The sequence below is a fragment of the Vanacampus margaritifer genome, chromosome 5, assembly GCF_051991255.1.
Source record: "Vanacampus margaritifer isolate UIUO_Vmar chromosome 5, RoL_Vmar_1.0, whole genome shotgun sequence".
NCBI classification, from domain to species: Eukaryota; Metazoa; Chordata; class Actinopteri; order Syngnathiformes; family Syngnathidae; genus Vanacampus; species Vanacampus margaritifer.
This window is the reverse complement of record NC_135436.1, coordinates 8,039,065-8,063,513: the sequence shown is the minus strand read 5'-3', so window position 1 is coordinate 8,063,513 and position 24,449 is coordinate 8,039,065. Positions and strand designations below refer to the sequence as shown.

Below are 24,449 nucleotides of genomic sequence, written 5' to 3'. Positions count from 1 at the left end.
AAACACTTAAACAATGCTACAATATTTTGTAGGGTTTTAGTGAAAACAAAAACACAAAACACCCATCACTCACAGTGTCAGACTGGGTTGGTATTCCCCAACCCAGCCGGTCACACAAGTTGTTCTGGCCAACAGATAACATCGGCATGCTGACCTACCTCAACAGAGGGGCTGCAACGATTTGGGCCCCCTGGCAGGGCCTGGGACTTTCCCTATGCGTGGCCTGAATGCCTTGGGCGAGCAACTCCAAGAACCAGCTGAGCCTGTGCAACAAGGGCACTGTCCGGATTAGGTCAATACAATGTTACTGACTTTTATAAAGTCAGTATGTGTTTACACTCGGTAAAACTTCACATTAGCACACAGTCATAGTCTGACGTGGACACATGCAAACTGGACTCAGGGTGAACAGGCCGATTATAACTTGTGTCACTTGGGCGACATGACTCACAATGCAGGTTCAACACATGAGTTAGTATCAGCCTGAATGAACGATTTCTAAATTATCTGAAACTAAATGATACCTTGTGATCAAGTATGCCCTTTGTGCCGTAGTATCAAGTGATGTGCAGAGTCAACAAGCAATATACAGTGAACTATGAGTCACCTGTTTAGGGATTCAATGGAAAGAGACAAAAAACAATTTTCTTGTTTTAATTAGATTATTTTGATAGTGTCTACCTGAGGGAAGGAGCTGGAAGAGATGGTGACCAGGATTTGAAGGGTACAAGACAATTTTGCCTTTCCCTTGTGTTAGTTCTTGCATCATACCAGTGGGTACGGCGGTAAAGTCAATCTTCTTCACAGTTCTTACTGTCTGCTGCAGGCGCATTTTGTCCTTTGTGGCAGCACTAAACCAGACTGTGATGGCTGAACACATCACTGAAAAAAGCGTTTCGTTGGACTAAACTAAAAAAAAAAAAAAACATTAATTTGTATCAGCTATTTTTTTTGTTTTTCTTGTTATATTCATGATTTAGTTAGAAAGCATAATTTGAAATTTAATATTAATCAAAGACTTTTTTTTTCGCAAGCCAAATAAAAGAGTTACATCCAAGTAACTTTTTACTTTGGAATAAACTAATTAATGTAAATTTTCAGTTCCTAGATGAACAAACATACACAACCACATCAAGGGACAATTGAGTGTTCATTTAACGTATGTAGGCACAGGGAGAACATGGAATCTCAACACAGGAAGGCTGTAGGCTGTATTTGAACCCTGGACTACTGAATTGTGAGGCGGTTGTGCTGAGCAGTGGGCCACCAAGCCTGCTAAGCTAATTGCAATCAAACGAAAACACATTTGCAGTCAAATAACAAACTCCCTTTAAAAAGTTTTTATTTCTATTCTAACAAATTTAACTAAAAAAAATAAATAAATACAAAAGAAAGCTAGAACTGTAAAAATGTATGAAAGTTTATTTTGTCTTGATATTTTCTCGTGTCATGAATTCTCATATGTATTAGTTAACATGTCACATAGGGGAGCTAAATAAAAAACTTATTTTTAATCTGCAAAAAAATGTGTTGTGTGGCCCCACTAGTTAGACAAAAAAACAAAACAAGAATTGTACGTTAAGACTCATGCAATTCCACAAAAGATTGCCCGCCTTACAATTCAGCAGTCCAGGGTTCAAATCTGGCCTCCAGCCTTCCTGCGTAGCGCTTCCATGTTCTACGGGTCCCTGCGTGGGCATTCTCCAGGTACACCAATTTGCTCCCACATATCAAAAACATGTTTATTTGAACACTAAATTGTCCCTTGATGTGTAAGCTTGTTCACCTATGTGTGCCCTACAATTGTCTGGCAACCACCTCAGGTTGAACCTCACAAATTTTGTTCATACTGAATCAGAAATTCGATTTGAGGTAAAGTAATAAAATTGGCTTTAATTAGCTTATTCCAAAATAAAAAGTTACTTGGATGTAACTTTTTTTATTTGGCTTGGGAAAAATAAATGGATTTGATTGAAATTATGCTTTCAACCAAATCATGAATATAACGAGAAAAACAAAAAATTAAGCTGTAACAAATTATATCTTTTTTTTTTTTTTTGTTTAGTTCAATGAAACAACTTTTTCAGTGCAGGACTAATTCAATGACTGCTGGATAGAACTGCCACAGCAGCACCCGTGGCAAGATGGGCTTCCTCAGCAACCACAGGAAGTCCTCTTCGGGGGCTTATAGAGTTTATGATGGTTCCCCACATCAGTTCCTGAGAGACAATAATTACGAGGAACTTGAAGGTTGACACAGAGCAGTTGGACAGCATGATGGGCAGCTGTGGCCAAGGATGTTTGCTGAAATAAACGCTCCACAGGCTTGAGGGTGTTCAACCGCAGCTTGTGTTGGCCACATCAAAGCATTTTTGTTGCATTTTCTGTCGATATACAGACTTGTCCTTGTTGATGATGAGGGCGATGACTGTGGTGTTAACTGCAAACTTCAGGAGTTTGACATATTCGAAAATATGCTCAATATTGCGACTGGAGCAAAAAATAATAATAATGAAAAAGAAGAACGAAGAAGAAGATCTTTATTGTCCCCAGGGGGCCATTTGGTTTGCAACAGTAAAACAAAATCAAACACAATAAAATGATCAAGTTGCACAGAAACCAACATACAATCGATGGTACATGGAGTTCAATCTCACATCTGATTTAAGGCCCATCTTGCCCCTGCCACATCTCTCAAATTCCTCATAATTTGTGGACCACTGGCAGCAGGATCGTCCGGTTTGAACTTTTGGGGAGAGAAACTCGTTTGGCAGCAGGGTGAAGAATGCGAAGGGGAGTGTTTGTGAAGGCGGGGGTTGCAGTGGATCGGTAGAGTATAAAAAAGGCAAAGTCCAAAAGGTTTGCATCAGTGTCCGAGTGCACTGGTGCAGAAAAATGGCACCGGCCCTCCACACATTGGCGATCATACTTGCATCTGTCTTTCTGCAAGGTGCATCATCGACTCAGTTCAATGACACGTAAGTAGAGCCAGTCTTGATCCAACTGATCCACAATTTTCCATCAGTACTACGGAATGTTTATCAGCGTTTTCTGAATAATTTTTGGGCTTTGTATCAAGGGGCCACTCGGAATGTGTTGTAGTAAAGTTTGTGTTCTCTCCACCCGTGCAGCATCTTTGCCGTGACCGTGAGCTCCCAGGTGAGAGGAGGGTTGCAGGAAACGCTTTGCGTCCTCATCAACGAGCCCACAGAGCCCGTTGTGTTGAGTGTCACCCTGCACATGGGCTCTCGCAGCACCCTCATCATGAAGCAAGCAGTCACACAGGACTACTACGACTGTCTGAACTTTCAGGTACGTTAGTCATCAAACAAGTATATCGATCTAGCCAACCATCCTTTTCTTGACCTATAAAGGTGATCGTTATTTTATTGTACAAGGAGCCGTTCATCTGTTTGATCCTCCCCTTCTTCAATCTTTTTTCTGTCTGTGTTGTTCTTGGCACGTAGGTCCCACTAGTGCGCACTCGTACTGTGGCAACCCTGAGTGTCGCTGTGAAAGGGGAGAGTGGCACCATGAACAAAAAGACCAAAATCCTCATTATGCCCCCTGCTTTCATCCACATTGTCCAGACTGATAAACCCATCTACAAACCTGGACAGACCGGTAAGTATCACCACAATCAATCTATTGAGAGTTGAGAGAGAGTGTTTTTGGGTAAAACAGGAATGTTGGATCAATTAAACCTCAAAATGAGACAATGAACCTAGCTGTGAGAAAGTTGCTATTTCCGCATCACATTCAGAATCCTCTTAGCTGGCTGAGGTCCACACTGCTTCTGTTTACTCGGCTTGTGCCCAGTTGGTGGCAAATGTAGGATGGGAATTTTGCTATTTTATGAAGGTGGATATTTCACCTTAGTGTCAGTAAAGCTCCTGAAATCCAAGGTCAGCTCATGAGTGTCCATGTGATGATGTGAGCGTACTGCAAATGAGCTGCTCACCTCATCAGTCAAACCCTCTGTCTGTGATTGGTTGGTTTTCCTCACGCACTGTTTCTTGTTGCAAATCAAATTAGAGGCACAAGATGGGGTATGTTCGAACATACTTGCAAGTGGCAAATATGTACTTGCAACCGCATTTGAACATACTTGTAGGCTAAATGCTAAAAACAAAGCGTTTTTTCCCGTAATGCCACTGGGTATTGACTTGCACATGCGCATACCTAGGAAGGGGAAGAAATGCTTTCTTTTTTTTTCTTTAGCATCTACATTTGAACATACTTGCAAATACTTTCAAACATATTTGAAATACATTTAAACGAGCTTGCAAACACGTTCAAATGTGTTTTCCAGTCAAAAATGTTTGGTCCACATTGGGAGTTCCACACTTCCATAAAATCTCAAAAATAATTTTTGAAACCTAACACAAAAGGAAAACTATCCTCATTTCTGTTTGTTTAATCTGATATTTCGACTGTATGTAATGCATTTAAAGCAATGCTTGAAACTTTTTTTAAATAATTATTTCACTTTACCACACTTCACCTTTACAGTGCAGTTCCGAATTGTTTCCATGGATTCCAGTTTCATCCCTATGGACCGACTGGTAAGTTTTCAATTATCTTTGAAGATACTCCACCATCTTTGTCTAAGGTTGAAAAAGAAAGAATTCAAGAAATCAAATGAGACAATATGCGTCAGGACCAAATGTGCAAAAGCCAACTGACAGTTTGTCATTATAATAAGCATGCTGTAAAAATGTACTGTATGTGTCACATCTATTTGAGAAGAGTTTGACTAGTCTATTTGTTCTTTTTCAGTACACAGTGGTGGAGCTTCAGGTAAGAATCCCGCAATTGCGCACATACAACTTTCTACCTGCGTTGTCTATAAAAATACCAAAAGAAAGAAAACTCCACCCAAGCACACATTTAAACTGCGCTTCACGCTAGACTTGAGCTGGGCATGAAAATAGAGCCCGTTATGATCACTTGAGTGGCTGAAAGCCACAATGAAAACATTTGAAATATAATATAGTGGGTGTGTTGCTTTAAGAGGGATTTCAATGGATCATTGTATGAATCTCAGGAGAATCGTACGTGCGTATGTTCTAATCATGTTCTCAACTCATGAACACTATTAGCAATTTAACACAAAGTGGCAATAAAATGTAAACTTTTTATTTCAGTTAGACATTCATCAAAGCTGGAGTTCTTACTGATCAAGTGCCACAAAATAAAGAAAAAGTCCCGTTCAGGTTGTGTGGTGATGGTCCCTTGCAACTATTACTAGAGTCAATAAGCACACTTGTGTTTTGTGTCTTTCTTCGTGTAGGATCCCAATTCAAATCGAATTGCTCAGTGGTTGGATAAATTTGTCAACGCTGGAATCCTCGATCTTTCGCATCCGATTATTCCCGAGGCAGCGCAAGGAACCTACGTAATTACTGCCACCACGGACAAAGGAGAGAAAATCTCCCACATCTTTGAAATCAAGGAATATGGTCTGCTATATTTGCTATAAAAAAATTGCACTTGTTTCACTTTTTTTTTTGTTCATTTATACTTATTTGTATTACTTTTTTAGTTTTGCCCAAATTTGAGGTAACTGTTCAACTCCCGAGCGTGATTTCAATCCTGGATGAGGAGGTCACGCTGAAGATTTGTGGAAAGTAAGTGTTTTGGTCTGACTTTGCCTCCTCATGACTTTTTGTAAAAAGAAAAAAAAAAAACTACATGGAGATATTAAAACTTAAGCAATAAAAAAAATTGTACATAAAGTGTCTTGCAAATGGTCTGAAACTCACTATTTCAATGCAATTCCTTTCATTTCAGCAAACATGATGATGAAGAAAGATGAAAATGTCTGAAATAAACTTTTGCTTTTCCGTGCAGATACACTTACGGAAAACCAGTTGTTGGCTCAGTCAAGGCGGTGTTTTGTAGGACTGCAATTCGCTATTTTTGGCGTTCTCCGATGGAGTCAAACATCTGCAAGACATTTCAACTGAAAGTGAGTCGTTCATAATAAACCACTATTGTCTGTTTCTTCATGCAAGCCATGAACTGCAATAGTCTAAAGGTGACACTCTTCCAGACCGATGGCAGTGGCTGTGCTACACAAATGGTGAGCTTGGAAGATTTTGCCCTCAACCAGTATATGTATGACGACAATTTTGTGGTGGAAGCTGAAGTGGAGGAGTATGGCACAGGTAAGCTGGTGAAAAGTTTTGCTCACCATCATGTTACCTGTATGACTTGATGCCTGGTTGTGATTTATAATCATTTCGTTCCCTTTTAGGGGTGACCCTGCAAGGTACAGGGCGGGCACGCTTCAGTGCTGTTATCAGAACCGTCACTTTTGAAGATGTACCTCAAGCGTACAGGCCTGGCATTCCATTTTCAGGAAAAGTAGGCACTCTTTTTTTCTTTTTTTTTATGTTGTGTAAACCAAGATAAAACCATATCCAACCAATGAGACCAAGGACAAATTGCACTTCAAAGCGGTTGAAGTCCAGTCAAGTCCAGTGACGTTTGGACTGTCCTCGATTTGAATGACAGCAGTCACAATTTAACTGAAGCGTCATCTTTAAAAGCTTTGCTGTCTGCGGCTTGCTTCTTGTTCATTGAAGGAGGATTTCCGATGGCTGTTGAAATAGTTAAATGTTAAAATAGCTCAATTCCTTAATACCACATTCTGAGAAACCTCTTGGGTGAAAATTTCAACTCCAATAGTGGTGTTGTGTTTTTGCAATTTTACTGGCTTATATGTATATGGTATTATTGGGGTCAGTACTACTGAAATGCTTAGCTGTTCAAATTAGATTTTTAAATTTTCAAACTTGCATAGAAGTTATGTTGCAAGGACTTTAATTATTAGATTCTAAATTATTATTGGGAGTCTATAGAGGAGCAAGTTGGTAAAAGAAAGGAAGTTAAGATAGTGGCATTCTAATTGCCGCTTTTTGTGTTAGTTCATCAGGGTTACCTGCTATTTAGTAGCCATGATGCTCACAAGAAGTCAAAGTACTAACTAGTCCCAACCATACCACACCACTAATATGGGATTGTTGTCAAATTTCTTTTTACTCTATAAATAATAAACAACTATTTTAAGTTTTGTCCATCCAAAATCTGACATTTTATCCTCATTCATCTTGTTTGCAGGTGAAAATGACTGGTCCAGACAAAAAACCTGTGGCTAATGAGCCTGTGTACTTATTCAACCCGCACTCAATCACCTTAAAACTAACCACAAACACAGAAGGCGTGGCCTCGTTTTCACTGGACACCAGCAACTGGAAGGACAATGTGAATCTTGAGGTTTGTGACTACAATGTTGTTCATTTTAGGCCACTGTGGTGAATAGTAGAGAAATAAAGTTGTTTTGTTTTTTAAACGGACATGTTCAGAGCCTAAATATGCCAAGCTACGTCACGTCACAGTCGAACAAATAAAAAATCCAATTTGATCAAAACGGTAAATAGAAATCTAGTAAATACAGTGCTTTTTGTTTACCATGAATTGTCCGAAACACTAATTCATCACTTATTTAAAAAAAAATATGTGTACACCAGCAAGTTGACGGAGAGCCGCATCATCCTACGGAAAGGCTTTTAAATTTTTGTTTAAAAGAACTTTATTTAACCATCAGCATCCCTCGCCATAACTTGGCCAATGTCAGAACCCTGTTCGTTTTTGTTTTTTTAGGAAAAGTTATAAATCCATCTGCATTCTGTCATATCAGCTAGTTAGCACTAACAACAAAGGCAGTGATACACTGCCTAGATGGGCTTTACTGACTGACTGCTTAACTGCTAACGCTCATTTGCGATGCCGCCTCATTACACAACTACCACGTGACTGGACTGATCTTAGATTCAAAGTGGCAACTGTCTTAGAATTTCACAACTGTCTTTTTTTGTGTTAACAGGCCAAGTCCCAGCTGGTTGATGACAATGTGTATATTCCAGATATTCGAAAACCAGAGTACAGGAATGCCTACCATTACGTTTCTGAGTTCTACTCCAAGAGTAATAGTTTTTTGAAGCTCATGCCGGTCAGCGGGAATATCGCCTGTAACAAGGGTGCCCCGGTACGAGCTCGGTACATCATCCAGGGAAAGGAGCTCAAAAAGGGACAGGAAACCTTAGAGTTTTACTACTTGGTGAGTCCAGTTGATCTCAGTATTGGCAACTTCAGTCTGAACTAGAAAAGTTAGCACTGTGTAAGAAGCACACTAAATAATATACAAGTTTCAAATGTCTGTGTGGGTACAGTCACACTTGACTTTGATGCTACGTGTACTTCTTAGGTGGTGTCCAAAGGAGCACTTGTGCAGCATGGCAATATCCCAGTGGCTGTTAGAATGGGTACAGGTAATATGATTTAAATTGTACTCATATAAATGTGCTTGCATGTGTTGATTCTTCCCACATTCAACAGACGTGTTTTATCAGAGACTCGCAGTTCGCATTATCCAAACTTTTTACTCGAATACAGAAAATTCAAAGGATGCAAGGACCACCTTAAAACTATTCGACTTACATTTATTAAACAGGCTAAAACCAATCCATAAAGAAACTATATATTGCATTGATTCACAAAATGAGATATTAGTACCACTAGTGGTATCTGGGCTCTCGCTGGTGGTATGCAAAAGAATCACTGCCCAAGTATAGTTCAGTTGTATTTAACTTTTTAGTACAATCCGTTCTTGAAAGAGCATTGCCTCTTTTTTCTTTTTTAAACCATGATCAACAATAACTTTTTATTATTATTTTATTATTATTTAGTTATTTTTTAACGTTGTTCTTATTATTGCTATTATTATTATTGCTATTATTATTATTATTATTATATTTTTTCTAGTTAATTGATTTGCTTGGTTAAGTCTATTACTTTACTATTAAGAGTAACCAGTTTGTCCTTGCTTCAATTAATTTCATTCTACATTTAACATTTTGTTCTTACCTCTGTCAGAGAACAAAGGGGAGGTGACCATACCCCTCCATCAAGTGATGGACCTGGCACCCTTTGCACAGGTTTTAGTTGCCACCGTGCTGCCTGGTGGCGAGATTGTGGCCGACAGCCAGGACTTCCCCATCCAGCTCTGTCTCAAGAACAAGGTTGTACCTGCCTGTAGATTTTGAAATACAAAATTAACAACGGATATACTTTACGCTTGAGTTTTAATGAAATTAATAAATACTGGATTTGTCGCCACTGACCCCCTGCTGTCTGCTGTGCAGGTTTCTGTTCAGTTCTCGTCCCTCCAGGAGCTTCCAGCAGAGAAAACCACATTGAAACTCCAAGCTCAGCCTGGCTCTTTGTGCTCTGTTAGAGCCATTGACCAGAGCGTCCTGTTGCTGCAGGCAGAGAAGGAACTCACCGTTGACTATGTAAGATAAGTTGAACTTCACAACAAACAAAGTACAAATATCCAATATTCCAACCAGTTTTCCAATGTGCCACCCGACCTGAGATTGAAAAAAAGTTGCTCCCCAAAAGAAACTGATATGCAAAACTGCTCCACAAATAAAAGAAAATATATTTTGAGCTTTGATTTAATATTGTGTTTAACTCTGTGTAGGTGTACAAGCAGCTGCCTGTGCAGAGGTTGTCAGGATACCCGTATGATATTGATGAGTTTGGACCATATCCATGCTTTCCTGGCCCCGGACCAATCGGTGAAGAGGAGATATTGCTGCCACGGAGGAGCCCGCGTTCACTTTACTATGGACCAGTCACTCAGAAGAATGATGTTTTCAGCATCTTTAAAGTAAGACTTTAGACTAGACTTTTACTGCTTAAAGACCACATGAAGCACTGTGACATTGACCTGTAAGGGCAATGTATTCATTCATTATAAAGTTAAAGACTGTAAAATAAGTGAGGCCCTTTTGTTATGAAAGTGATCGTTTTTTTGGATCGCGTATAACACTGCGATTTTTTAAATGGATGCTAATTCATTGGTTAAGCAATAAGTGTTCATTTCTAACTAAGATGTTTGAGAATGTTTGCATTTTTGTTCTGTTTCCAAGTGCACAAACAATCTCCATCAAGGCATGATTTACAGAGATGAATGTTTTGCGACAAATGTATCTTTCTTTTTCAGGAGATTGGACTCAAGCTTGTGACAAATTCTGATGTGAAGAAACCCTTCGACTGCCAATATAGATATCCAATTTTCTTTAAAGGTAGGTTTGCTGCAATAGATACGTTAGTCCCTCAATGCTGCTTGCTGATTTCTCATTTGAACTGATTCTTGTTCACGAATTCCACCTCTATAGCATGGCATCTGAAGGCTACCATCACCATGTATTATTAATGAATTTTATTTTTCGAGAGAGCTGTAAATACTCAGCTTTGCTTTGCAATGGCACAAAATTTCATTCCATCAACTGAGGAAATGAACAGCCACCATTTTCCAGTACTGTAGGAAAAAGTGAAAGAAGTGGAAAAGAGAATATTACTGCATTTCAATTTATCAATGACATTGTCCTCTGTTGATCCAAAAGTAACTGTGTTGAGGTAATTTTTTCTGTCTTCATACAAGGTGCAGGCGGTGGCGCAGGCGGTGGCGAGGTTCCCATAATCTTAAATGAGGCACAGGCTTCTGGTGCTGGAGATGACTTTGAGGACGAGAAGGAGGAAACCGTGAGGACATTCTTTCCCGAAACATGGATCTGGGACCTAGTTTCTGTTGGGTAAGCATGCTAACGTGGCAGAAAATCAAAACGTTATTGAAATATTACATTTCTAAGTGTTTTTTGCAGTGAAGCAACCTGTTAATTTGCCTGCTGTGCTTGCGTGTGTATAGCGCCACGGGTACAGCGAATGTGATGAAGACGGTCCCAGACACCATCACCAAGTGGGCCGCTGGAGCTTTCTGCGTCTCCTCTGTGGGCTTTGGTGTGGCGCCCACCACTGCGCTGACGGCCTTCCAGCCCTTCTTCGTCAGTCTCACGCTGCCCTACTCTGTCATCCGTGGGGAAGCGTTTACTCTAAAAGCCACCGTCTTTAACTATCTCTCCAAGTGCATCATGGTAAATATCAGTGAGACATGAAAGTAGTAACATGTAGCACCTGGTTGTCATGGGACCCGTTAAACCTGTTGAAAATCACATTCCTGATTCCGGCAATATGTCTGCAGGTAAAAGTTACACTGGCTCAGTCTGACACGTATACCTTCAGAAACTGTTACAACTGCCAATACAGCATGTGTCTGTGCAGTGAAGAGAGCAAAACATTCTCTTGGATTGTCACTCCAACTACCCTTGGTAAGAATGACAACATCGCTTCAAATTATTTTTGCCTTCTTCATCCCATTTTGAATATTATGTTCTTCAGTAAATCAAACGTGAGGCATTTTGCTATTTGAATTTGCAGTCTTTATTTGATTCTGTCATCACTTGATGTTTTGGCATTTGTTATAAGCTCTCAAAAGGAAATTTAGTTAACACTCTGCTGTATATAAGACTGATCATATTTGAATGTCATGACAGCGAATAAGGCTGGCATTTGGGTGAAACAGTGAAATTATGTGGAGTTGAGGGAAATAAACCCTAAAATAATTGAGTCCGGAAAGCTGTTGACTGTAAATTTGTGGAAGGCTAGACTGACAACGCATGCCTTAATGTATCTCTGAATGAGACTGTTTTTTTGCACACATGCAGGCAAGGTCGATGTGAAGGTGAGCGCCGAGGCCCTGAAGACCAACTTGCGGTGTGGCAATGAGGTGGCTTCTGTCCCTGACGTGGGCCGTATTGACACTGTGGTCCGCAGCCTGCTGGTGGAGGTCAGTGCCTGTCAGATGAAAGCGATTGTCAGGGAACGTGACTGACAGAGGTCGCCTCAGAAAATATCACATTTTCTATTTGCAGTATTAAAGTGAGCTTTTAGTTTCCGGGGTCCTAAATCCTCTTCAAAATTTGTTGCATCTACCTCATCATTGTTGTGCTATGTTCAAGGTTTTTTTTTTCCAGGTCCATACTTTGCTCCGTTGTAGAGGAGAACAGTTTGGACTTTGTTTGTCCCCTACCAGCTTCCTCAATTCTCTTTCTTTTTTTTCCATCTAAGAAATTCGGACAGTAATTAGTGGACCACCTGGCTTCCCATTCTTTCACCACTCTGTCATGATTTTTTTTTTTGTGTTTCTCGGATGGATTGTGACTGTGAAGACAGATTCCTTGTGTGTTTTTACTCCTTGCAGTACCCCTAAACATTGTCCTTGATTGTCAGTTTTCAGGCCGTATAAACAAAATGCATAATTGTGTTCTAAACAAGGTCCCATAAGGTTTTCAGCCTTTTGAGGAACCGTGAATCACATCTGATATCTATTGGGGGGGTCACTGACTTGATGTTTTGTGTTATTCATTCCAGTTGAACATTTTCTGTGTTGGTTTCTCTTGCAGGCTGAAGGAACGCCTCAGTCCGTCAGTCACAACGCGCTCCTCTGCCCTGCAGGTACGTTTTTACATCTCAAACTTCTCAAAATCGTGCTGGACACAGTTTCTCTTTCTTTTCACTTGACAGTTTGATGGATTTATATTGTTTTTTCTTAACATTATTAAAATTAGTTTCACTATGTTTTATTATATATATATATTTTACAAATAAACATAAGTACATGAATGTGGTGTTTTTAAAGTGGAGGTGTTAAATGGTGTGAGTTCTCATGTTAGAGATGGATTCTTTCAGATCCGATAAGACTACATTGTGGGTATTACATACGAAAGCATAACCGGGCAGGTTGTGTCAAAAGTAAATGATCACACTCACTCACTTTTTGCACACTTTCTGTTGCCAGATGGACCAGAGGAAAAGAAAATCTCTCTTGTGTTGCCAAAGAAGTTTGTTGCTGGATCTGTCAGAGCAACTGTCTCTTTGCTTGGTAAAAAAAAAAACTCTCAGACTTAATTTCCTCTTCATCGAACCCTCCCTAATAAGATTATTTTCCTGTAGGTGACCTGATGGGCCGAGCCATGAAGAACCTGGACAAACTTCTGGCAATGCCATATGGCTGTGGCGAGCAGAACATGTTGAAATTTACTCCCAACATCTTCATTCTCAACTACCTGAAAAGCACAGGTCAACTGACTGCTGAGATTCTGGAGAAGGCGACGCGCTTTCTCGAAAGCGGTGAGTTCTCATTCACAACATTGAAGAGGGGCTCACAACACAAGACTATCAAAAAGGGATTCGGAAAACAACATTGTCTTCATCAAAACTGGTGGACAGGTTAGATAACAGAATTTAGTTAGTAGTTTAAACCAGTGGTTCGATTGAACGCCAGGTGTTTGGGGAGTTCGTCTCAGGGGTTCGGCGGAGGTCAAATCAAAACCTGACTCATGTGATTCATGATGATACGACCCGCTTGGCCATCATTGGCTGCAGGTGATCACGCTACATTGCTTGGCCCATCTGGTCTGCAGGGAATTTGGTGCGCTCAGTAGTCGACTTGTGACTACTGGTACGTCGTGTGGTTTCTTTATTATTGTAATCCCTTCATACTATGTCGAGCAAAAAAAGAAAGCGGTCAGATGAATATGTGCAATATAAATTCATATGTATAACGGAATTTATGGTATTCTACAGGGTTCAATTCTGGGGCCTCTGCTGTTTTCATTGCATGCATGTGCAAATACATGCAAAATGTACCTCATCAAATCACCGTAGCGTACAATAAAAATATAAAATAGACTAACCTTGTTCACATTTTTGATGAACACTTATTTTCATTTTGGTCATAATAGTGGTACTTTTTGGATCAAAGCATTGTTTTAGGTGGGTGATGCTTGTAAAATACTTGTGCCCGCAATGTTTCAGGGTATCTGTTTGGTGCATCTCACCTAAAACATTCATAGAAAAAAACTAATTTAAAGCAGAGAATGAACAAACAAACTGCACAAGTTGTTAAAATAGAAAGTAAGGAATAAATATCACACAGCAAGGAGGCATTTGTAGTTACATATCGACATATCGAGCCTCGAATTAATTTGAGTGGCACGATGGATTTTCCGGTTGCTCGGCATGAACTCACACAATCTGTTTGTTGAGTGACTGACAACTGTCAACATACAGACAGTGGCGGCTATCCGCGTACAGTACAGACAACACTTATTAAAAAATGAGTAATGTCCGTTTTAGGACATTACTCATTAGCAAATTCCTGTTTAAATTCCTGTTTGACGTTATTATGGTTCAACGTATTGCACGTGTGTGTTCCAGGATACCAAAGGGAGCTCACCTACAAGCATGACGATGGCTCCTACAGCGCGTTCGGGAAGAGCGATAAGTCTGGCAACACCTGGTCAGTAGGAAAGCATTGGCAGAAATCTGTGACGGTGCTTTGTGGCATTTGAGGGGTTGGAATGAACCCTCTCAGTTGTGGAAACAGTTTTAACTTAAGTAATGTGAAGGTGAAAACTGCAATACAATTAAAAAGACAATTTGCCATACAAAATATATATTTTTAAAATCCTTCCAGGGTGAATATGTCGCCATTAAAACCTGTAAGTGTAAAGAAAATGTTGAAATGCTGGGCAGTTTGGCACTTTGTAGTATGTTCGATGGGGTCACTGTTTGTGGAACCACGTACTCAAGCGTCCAATCACAAATTAATATTTGCTACAAAAGATTTGACAAAAAAAGCTTGCATGTGTTCATGAAGTAATGTAAGACTGTAATGAACAAATAACAACAACAATAATGATAGCTTACAACTGTCAAGTGAGACAAGGAAGTGTTTCCAAAGTGTCTGTTTCTCTCTCTCAAGGCTGACCACCTTTGTGATGAAGTCATTTGGCGGAGCAAAGCCTTACATCTTTGTAGATCCCAAGCACATTCAAGATGCCAAGAAGTGGTTGTACTCAAAGCAGGGGCGTGACGGCTGCATCACATCTGTGGGCAAACTCTTCCACAATGGCATGAAGGTGACGACGACATTTTATGTAGATGTTTTCGCTGAAACCTACCATGTCACAATTTGCTCAATATCATATTTTTCAGTCCACACATGAAGGTGGTATTTATTTGACCAGTTTGTGTTGTATTGTGTTGCGTTGAGAATGGTTTGCTGTCTTTAATGATGCAATATTACTAGATGAACAAAGGTGCCGTTTTTGGGTTCCCTGTCTTGGCTATTTTATTGTTACAGGTCGAAAAAAAAAACATAGTATGATATATGAATGCATGTTTTAATGTGCCATCAGGGAGGAGTGAGTGACGACGTGTCCCTGACAGCTTACATCGTTGCCGCCCTGTTAGAACTGGACTCCGACATTAACGTGAGTCAGACGTCACTCCCATTTTGCAACCTCATGTGTTGCCGTGCTTCACTGGATCTTCATTTTCAAATTCACCTACCAAGTTAAATAAACTGTACAAGCAAGAATTTCTTTTTTGTGAGCATGTCAGAAAATGTTTGTAAGGAAGCCGTTTAGACTTTCGCGTCACCCAAAAGGATCCCAATACATTTTGTGAGTTCACCTTGAGACTTTTGGATCCCTTCAATGTGTGCCCCGGTTTTGTGACAGGATCCTGTGATCCAGAGCGCTCTGGGCTGTCTGAAGGAGGCAGCCGGCCAGAGGGACAACTTGTACACCACAGCGCTGATGTCCTACACCTTCACCCTGGCGAGGGACGAGGAAATGAGGAGCAAACTCATCACCTACTTGCACCAGCAGTCCATTGCGATGGGTACCTCAGAACATTACTCACAGGACACCACTAATCTGTAGTCTTCATGACTTGTTGGTTACCGCAATGTTGAAGAACAGAATGTTTACCAGTGCTTTCTTGTGGCAGATGGAACCCGCCACTGGAAACGAGAGGGGACGTCTGGCACAGGACTTGATTCTGTGGCGGTGGAGATGACCTCCTATGTGATGCTGGCACTGCTCTCCGGGCCTGCCATGCCAGGTTTCGGGCTGGACTATGTCTCTGGCATCGTGCGCTGGCTCACGCAGCAGCAAAATCCTTATGGAGGCTTCTCTTCCACACAGGTAGGCAAAACTTCGAGCAGCAGTTTGGAGAAGGTTCTCCCATCTGGGCAGACTTACTGACTGTGTGCTCCTCAGGACACTGTGGTGGCTCTCCAGGCACTGGCAAAATACGCTGCTGCCACTTACAGCGTGGGGGGCAGGACTAGAGTGACGGTGACGTCACTGGGAGGTGTGAACAAGGTGTTCATAGTGGACCAGCGCAATCGGCTCCTATACCAGGAGGAAAACCTGAGCGATGTCCCCGGAGAATACACCATTGCAGCCGAGGGGCGAAGCTGTGTTCTGGCGCAGGTACCATGTGTTACTTGGCAACCTTACGCATGCAATTCAGTTCCCAACCGGATTCACGCTTTTTAAGAACATTTTGTCATTGCAATAATGATCGAATTTTTTTCAGTGCATTACCTGCAGTAATCTGATTCCTACTTAACGCCTGATTTTGATTGTATATCTTCAACATCAGAAGTTTTAAGAGCGCATGTTTGTCCTGTCCTTCCAGATCTCCATGCATTACAATATCCCCCCTCCTGCCGACTTTTCCGTCTTTGACATCGTCGCTAACACTGTATCAAAGTGCAACCCCAGCAAGACGGAGATCATCCTCTCCATCCATGCCCGGTATGTGTGTGTGCGTGCCCTCGAAAGCATTTGGAGCACAATTTTCTAGAATTCATTCACGCTGTGTCCCATATGGTTCATCATAATAACATCTTTTATTTGATGTAATGGTACGGTTTTGAGTTTGATTAAACACAATTATTAACAGGGGACTGAAGACTTTTTATATCCACACGAGCTTCTGGTCATCATCTTTCTGCTGCTTTCTATCTTTATTATGTAAATCATTTTATTGATAGTGACCTTTTTTTTTTGGGGGGGGGGGGGGGGGGGTGAGTACCTACCCCTAAAAATTTCTGTCTTGAATATGTTAAACATTTCCAAGAGAGTTGCAAAGAAACGGTTTTGTGTTTGCAGGTACCAGGGCAGGAGAGAGGAGACGAACATGGTCATCATGAACATCAAACTCCTGTCTGGACACATTTTGGCTAAAAGCTCTCTGGAATTGGTGAGTTAATTTTTTTCCCTCTTCCCTCAAATGTTTGTGTCACCTGTTGTCGTTTGAACTGCGCTGATGGCCGTTTACTGTGTGATGCTGTAGTTAAACAGCGAACCCTCAGTGAAGCGTGTGGAACTGGATGAAGGTTATGTCAACATCTACTTGGACGGGGTATGAACTTTATTTATTCTTCCTGTAAAACCATTCTTTCTGGTCCACGATATTAGGATGCAAATATATATATATAATAAATATGGATGTGTACGGATGAGCTCATACCGCCGATGCATCATATACATATCCGGTTTATATCCACATATGCAAGAGGCCTGGGTTGTATTAAAAAAATAATTTTTTTTTTCGAAAATGCTGTTTCAGTTTAGTCTGTATTTGTTTTAGTATTCTGTTTTTGTTGTTGTTGTATGCAAGGTTAAAATAAATACATAAGTCCAAATAAACATTGTGTAATAAAATAAGCTAAAACTCCAAAACAGCTGTTTAACATTCCGTCTTCGATTGAAATTCAGTAATACCGGGTAAATACAGTACGTAGGCCGACATTAAAAATATTACCAGAAATCTTTTATGTATGAAATGATTCGACAAAGACATTTCCTACCGCTCTGAAGCACACTCTCCTGAGCACTCTCTTTTTATGTATTTCATTTTTATAAGGCTCTCCCTAGTTACACAGCTGTTGCTACTCTAAAGGGGAGGGTGGCACACAGCAACAAAATTAAAACCATCATGGATATGGGTCATTATGCAGATAATAATGTAAACGTGTTTTTCTTCTGTACTGAATGTTCCAGCCGCTATCTTCTGATAAGGGCACAGTTTTTGAAGCTGCAAGAGCACGAGTCATGCTTTGCAATACTATATGAGTAAATATGGGATAACTAATGTACATTTATTCTGACAGGTACTTGAACCTTTAACTTTAACCCCACAATAGAAGCGCAAACCCCTTAAGTGCCGTGTGCTTTGTGTTTGCAGCTGAAGAGAGGTGAGGCAGTGGATTACAAAATGACACTGGAGCAGGATGTGCCTGTCGAGAACCTGAAAGCAGCTGTGGTCAAAGTGTACGACTACTACCAGCCAAGTAAGAGCCTCTTCTCTTACAATCCTGTCCATGTCCGCCATATTTGATCTTTATCCTGTACTGCTGCCAAACTTGAATTTCCCCTCTCTGGATCACTTAAGGATAACCTCATTTTATTTGCAGGTGATGTGGCTGCGACAGAGTACACATCCCCCTGTGCAAAGAGTAAGTCAACATGGATCAGGTTTATCGTCTGACATTGTGAGCGTGTATGTTTGTTGCGATTGACGGGCGACCAGTTCAGGGTATACCCTGCCTACTGCCCATACACAGCTGGGATAGGCTCCAGCGCCTTGTGAGGTGCCAGTTTCACAGATTTAACAAATTCTTTGTATTGTGTTCTCTAGGAGTTGCTGAACAATTTGGAAGACTCCGAGCGTCACGTCCCTAACCTGTAAGATTCCACTCTAATTTAAAACTGAATTTCAATCCAATTAAATGGTAGTACAAGTTAAAACTTAAAAGCAGATCATTCATCAGATTATTTTGGTTAGGCTAATGCAAAACACACTGGGTAACAATTGTGTTGTAATATGTATTTTAAATGAGTTTTCAGCGAATGATTGTACATTTGAGGTGAATCTGTCAAAATCTTCAAAATGAACATGTGTACAATCAAATTCATGCTAGAATAATTTTCAGGATACTAAATTAAACTAAATACGGCAAGAATTTTGAGTCCACATTTGGTTTAGGTTTGAGAGCCAAGATTATCTTTTTATGGCTTTAATACAAAGTATGTTTGTTTTACAGGTGACGCTACCAATGAGCTTTAAATGAACACTGAGGAGACTACCAAGATTAATCTGGAAGACTATAAATGTTCATCAAACTTTTAGACGTGTCTTTTTCTTTCCTTTGGTGTTTTGATTTTAAGGGAAATCCCTGGGATTGCAAATGATTTGGACATTTTGAATTTACGTATTAGTTATTGCTGCCTCTCCCCAACACATTTAAGTTACCCACTGGAACCAAGAAAAAACAGACCATGCTCTGTAACGGTTTTAATAGGACTGACAAATCCGTGTTTTTAACTCAAAGGAGAAGATGATAAAAGGTACCAAAAACTGTAAAACACAATCTGTAGAAAAAAAGAGAAAAAAAGAGTGCTAAGTGTATACCTTTCTTTAAAGTAGATCAAATTCATCACTACAGTACCATACAAGTTGAACTGCAACAATCATGAAATAAAATGAACAATAAAGAAAATAATGCAATTGTAGTGTTTCATTTCAATAGTATACTTTCATCCAGGCACCTTCTTTTATACACTAATGTATATTCTTTCAATATAGATAACGACAGCATATCATATATCAACAGACAGGATTTAACAGCCTTGCCATTGTTAGATTTGGTTTGCACACACGTGCAGGAAGAGTAAAGCAAGGAAGACATAATATATTAAGGTCTTTAGACTAATTTTTGGGAGGTAAAGGTCACTATCTGAGGCACAACAACCTTAAATTATGATTAACCTACTCAACTACACGCAGTTCCAGATCCTCCTCCCATGCTTGTTACAGACCGGTACATTCATGACAAATATGCCGACACAAATTCACGGACGACACGATATAAAAGTCACTGTGTGAACTCTAATGTTACAATGCTGAATGAGTTGACTGATGCATCAGGTGAATTACATTCAAAGACAGCTCATTTGTTTTGATTGTTGGGTTGGTTAAGAGCACATATTGCATTAAACAATATAGCTTTAGTAAAATAAACCATTATAGTTAACTGTTATGTATTTGCCATTTACATGTTCACACTATTTTTGTCCAGTGTTGTTATAAACGCAATTTTAGTAATGTATTCACACACACACTTAAAAATATCGATAACAAATATTTTATGATTGGTCTTCCCTATCTAGCATTTGTGATGTGGTTTGTTTTAGGCCTAGTGAGGTTGATGGCTAACCAGTATCAAGGTAGCTAAAGGCCCATTTAAAAAAATAAAATAAAATTGTGTGTGTGCGTTGATGATGGGGGAAATAAATACTTTAGCACAGACTTATTAAGGGAAACAGACCACTACTTGTCTTAATGTTTAGTGTACAGTTATCACAGTGGAATTAAAATTCTTAAGTGTGCAGCGAATATTAGCTTCGTCATGTTCAGCCTTCAGTAAGTAGGAAGAAGCCAACTAAAAGTTGTCTTTGAGTTGAAGTTGATACATTATATGGTGGGACTTTAGAACAAGTGAGTAAGTACTAATAGGTCCCTCTTTTAATGTTAATGATGCTAAGCTAACAGCCTACTAGAATCCACAAACAAAATATGCCTACCTTGAACTTCAAAACTGTTGAATTATGTCATCATCATGGCACTGAGAAATCCTTATCTAAATACACAAAATACTTTCATCACTAGTGTGAGAATCGAATAAACAGTCGACAGTAGCCAAACCCTAGATTGCACTGCTAAACAAAGCCCTGAGCAGGACTGGTTCCAATAAGTGTACCTGTAAGAAGACTTGAAAGCAAACAAGCAGCTTTGTCGATGCTAATATGATATTTTCAAAGACACAGTTGCTTTCTAGTGGGGCCACACAAGAACAAAGTAAGGAGGAGGATGAAGAGCTTTGCTGCATTCTATCGTAAATACAAGTGTACCTTTTCATCGAGCACATGGTGGCTCAAACAAATATAGGTTCTTGACATTTGGCAATTCTTTCAACAGAGTAAAAAAAAGAAAGAAAAACGCTAATACAAAAGATCTCCATTTGGCAATATAGAAAGGCTTTTAAAGTCTTTGAAATGTGTACATTTTGTTTTATATACAGAGGTGTGAGTGTGTGTAGAATCCAGGAGCTCCCTTTTTCAATGAGTGGCGGTGAAGACACAGTGACATCGTGTGATTTCAAAAATAAAACAAACAACAAAGCTGTAGACTAGAAATGGGGCGTGTCTTCAGAGTCCCTGCCGAAAATGAGCTTGTCAGCAAATGCGTGGTCAGTTGAGGAATTGAGTGTAGCCCTCGGCTCCAGTGACTATTACGTCCATCCAGATCCTCATGGCTTCTGCCGAGGGTGCCACCATGTAATAGAGGCGGTCGTGGGTCTTCACGCAAAACGTCAAGGCGGGGTTTGGGCTCTGATGGACACACATAAATGGAAAGCTAAAGATTATGGCTACAATATATTTTGTCCAACTATATTTAAAAGTTTCCGGTTGAGGGCGAACCTTCAATTTTGTAAATTTATTTTTTAGTCCCATAAATTCGAATGGATTTGAAAATGTCCAGAATTGTGCACCGCACCCCAAAAATTTCCACATCATTCCATATCATAGTTCAATCCCTTTGTACATAATTCAATGTCATTGAATTGCTCATCATTCCACATTGCTCTGTTCTGTTATATTCCATGATTCCAAAGCATTCCACGTCTTTCACCATGCTTCCATCATTTTCAATGAAGCATTTACAAGCAATTTCACCAGAAATTGCACATGTCTAGTTTGTAATGAAACACCTCCTTTTTAGTTGAGCAATAGTATTGGAACAGATAGACTTGCTGTTTCGGGGATTTGTCCCACTGCTGAGTAGCGACTAGTTGACATCAAGCTCTAAAGGTCATTACGCAGTACAAAAGTCGACTAGTTTGTAGAATAGATTACTACTGGTTACTACTACGACTACTAGCCTACAAATCACTGAATGATATGAGTCCTGAATACATGAAAGAAATGCCGATTGAATATAAACCCAGTAGGGCACTGAGATCTGCAGACTCGGGTCAATTAGTGGAGCACAGGGTTCAAAGCAAACATTGTGATGCAGCATTTAGCTGTTATGCTGTATGCAAATGGTAATAAGATGCCAACAGAAGTGTAGTCAGCCTTGAATGTAAGTGCTTTTAAAACCAGGTTGAAAAAAAATTGCTTTTCCCCATACCTTTAATACTATAAAGTCTTCTATTAATGTGTTTTAATGTTGATAATGTACTTTTTTCTGCTTCTGAATGTAGTGTAGTGCTTTTAAATGCTTTTAGGTTTTGTGTCAACATTGAGTTGCCTTGTGTAAATGTGCTATCTGAATCGGGCTGTCTGTCATCTCCCAATCTATTTGCTTACATGCTTCTTTAAATTGGCAGACTGTCGACTTCTGGCTTCTGCATCATTTTGTTCAAGATTTATGAGTCCGTCTCAGGGGAAGCCATGCAACATTACCGCCACTGAGTTACACAGATGAACTTGCCAGTTTGAGATCATTAGCAGATCAATCTTTTCAGCCTTCCCATCACTTTGGTAAAGGCTCATCTCTGTACTTATCAGAAAGCTCCAGCCTAGCCTTCGTGTAACCTCTTTACTTTTGTACATGACGTCTTCCGCAAACAGCACATAGTGATAACTTTATCCTGCCCTGGGGAGCTTGTTGTTTTTTTTCTTTTTTGTTTTGTTTTTTTACATTCTGCAAAGCTCTCACAATGTTTCTTTCATCAACTGCTGTTGTTTTGCTCTGCTGCGCTGTTACTTCTCTCAGCTTCATCATTGACATCGAGTTTTTCGTATTTGTAACATCAGTCGCATGTTCCAATACTTTTGCTCACATGAAAAATGGGTCATCCTCTATCAAAAAAAGTTTCATATTCATCTTATGGTGAAGACAAATATTTTCAACATTATAGAGCATATATATATATATATATATATATATATATATATATATATATATATATATATATATATGTTTGGAGGGGAGTATTTATGGTAGTTTCAACTTTTTCACAGTACTGTACTTTCCTTAAGAAAAAAAGACATATAAGCCTTCATAAGTGCAGTGATATACAAAAATAAGTCATCGTCACTGTCCTGTGAAAATTTAGATTTTTTTTTTTAGATGCCTGCACTCAATTTCACCCCATAAATGTAAAAAAGTAGAAAAAAAGGAAAAAAAAAAAAAAAGAAAGGAAGAAAAAAAGAGCGAGACAAAAATGGACAAAAGTGTTTTTCAAAGGACAGCGACAATCTAAAAAAGTAAGCTCTGGTTTTGTACACGACATTCAACTGGGGGCCGGGAAAATGGAGGGAGGGCCCAGGGAACAAGCAGGATTAGCAGATCAAACAAAACACACGGATATGTAAATCCAAGCTAATGAGTACGAGTGAACAGGCAGCATGGTGGATACATACACTAGTCAGACTCAAGTTGAAAAAGCCCCTCTAGACGTGAGAGCAGCCGCCCAAAGCAAATGTTGCAAAACAGAAGGAAAGAAAGCAAAGAATGGTGCAAGGACAGGTTGATTTAAAAGAAGAACGACAAAAATAAATGAGAGGATGAACTTAGATTTGAGATAACGGCTCACCTTTGTGGCGCTGCGGAGGTGATCGTAATAAACCTCTTCGATAGCCTGGAAGTATATAACACCCTTCAGCTTGGTCTCATGTTTGTCTAAAGGAGGAAAAGGAGAAAAAACAAAAAAAACACGGGATGACTTTTCAGTTATCAGTCGCACCTTATCTAGTATCGTGACTCGCTTTGCGTCTTTTACAACGTTGATGACGAGCGTGTTTGCGCTGATGGATAAAAAAGGACAAGCGCAGCTTTTGGCCCTCTCTTTTCCAAGCAAAGCTGCTCTCATTGTATGTTGAGATTTGACTTGCTTCTTACGCTACTCGGCTACATCATTGCACTTTGTTTCATCAGCCACTGCAGAAGTGCAGTAAGGAACCGGTGGGGAACTCAACAGCCCGTTTCTACCTCCAGGCACAAACACTCCACAAGCCAACTTCAAGAGTAGAGGTAGAGATGCACCACTTCATTTCGAGGAATAGTTTAATACACCACTATTATCTGCTAATGACCTGTTTAGCATTCAAATAGCCTTGCTTTTGCATCTCATTTGATTGAGAGCAAAATTCTGCGTTTCGGTACGGGGTGTTTAACGACAATTAACGGCTCTCATCACTTCTGGTTACTTATTGTTCAAGGTCAAGAGAAAAGGGCAAGCGATGCATCTCAATCAGCCTCCTCGGAGAGCGCCACCGCCACGTGCATTTTAACGACAGCGCCAGTCATCTCTATGCGCCTCCTCACTTGAAACAAGGTGCGCTTTAAGAGGCTTTAAGCGGAACCTTCAGATGACTTCAAAGGGGGGAAAGTGAACAAGTGTCCCAGAGCTCACGCCGGCAGATCAATTACAGCGCCGCGCACTGAAGGTCTGGATAGAGCATACTGTACATGTTCAGACATCATACTGTGGAGAAAAAAATTGTCTGCCATGAACATGTCTGACATCAATATTTTAGCTTATGGTACATATTTGAAGGCCTTTTATGCCCTGTCCTTCACAAATGATGTGACACACAAAACAAAGT

General features: G+C 40.0%; 2 protein-coding genes and 1 long non-coding RNA gene across 17 annotated transcripts in view; 1 reads left to right on the top strand and 2 right to left on the bottom strand.

The window, feature by feature from the left end:
• The first annotated feature begins 158 nt into the window (after positions 1-158).
• On the top strand, positions 159-19,341 carry LOC144051740 (alpha-2-macroglobulin-like protein 1). Its single transcript, XM_077565123.1, has 37 exons — positions 159-292; positions 3,132-3,312; positions 3,468-3,624; positions 4,513-4,565; positions 4,780-4,800; positions 5,294-5,462; positions 5,546-5,630; positions 5,854-5,971; positions 6,056-6,170; positions 6,260-6,369; positions 7,126-7,281; positions 7,892-8,125; positions 8,273-8,336; positions 8,941-9,086; positions 9,210-9,359; positions 9,551-9,739; positions 10,076-10,157; positions 10,517-10,667; positions 10,781-11,006; positions 11,114-11,240; positions 11,637-11,758; positions 12,375-12,426; positions 12,770-12,853; positions 12,925-13,101; positions 14,191-14,272; positions 14,738-14,894; positions 15,174-15,248; positions 15,498-15,660; positions 15,769-15,965; positions 16,041-16,256; positions 16,465-16,583; positions 16,941-17,031; positions 17,125-17,193; positions 18,019-18,124; positions 18,248-18,289; positions 18,472-18,518; positions 18,878-19,341. Exons 1-36 carry the CDS (start codon positions 228-230, stop codon positions 18,513-18,515), a joined length of 4,395 nt encoding a protein of 1,464 aa, XP_077421249.1. The 5' UTR covers positions 159-227; the 3' UTR covers positions 18,516-18,518; positions 18,878-19,341.
• On the bottom strand, positions 5,598-9,590 carry LOC144051741 (uncharacterized). The gene is made up of 3 exons (XR_013294026.1): positions 9,189-9,590; positions 8,932-9,097; positions 5,598-5,949 (listed from the first exon to the last, which is right to left on the bottom strand). It is a non-coding gene; the product is annotated as an uncharacterized LOC144051741 (long non-coding RNA).
• Positions 19,114-24,449, bottom strand: part of phldb1b (pleckstrin homology-like domain, family B, member 1b) — a 110,988-nt gene continuing 105,652 nt past the window's right edge. For 11 of the 15 annotated variants that reach the window (XM_077565111.1, XM_077565109.1, XM_077565112.1 and 8 more), the window contains 3 exons: positions 23,438-23,523; positions 23,265-23,294; positions 19,114-21,224 (listed from right to left, as the gene is read on the bottom strand). In XM_077565111.1, coding sequence (XP_077421237.1) covers positions 21,084-21,224; positions 23,265-23,294; positions 23,438-23,523 — 257 coding nt within the window. In that variant the 3' untranslated portion in view covers positions 19,114-21,083. The remainder of the gene's footprint in view (positions 21,225-23,264; positions 23,295-23,437; positions 23,524-24,449) is intronic. The other 4 variants (XM_077565106.1, XM_077565122.1, XM_077565121.1 and 1 more) reach the window with 1 other exon arrangement.

Coding starts and splice junctions, on each gene's coding strand:
- LOC144051740 (XM_077565123.1), top strand. CDS start 228: ATGCCTTGGGCGAGCAACTCCAAGAACCAGCTGAGCCTGTGCAACAAG. Junction 5,972..6,055: donor GCAAGACATTTCAACTGAAA/GTGAGTCGTTCA, acceptor ACACTCTTCCAG/ACCGATGGCAGTGGCTGTGC. Junction 7,282..7,891: donor AGGACAATGTGAATCTTGAG/GTTTGTGACTAC, acceptor TTGTGTTAACAG/GCCAAGTCCCAGCTGGTTGA.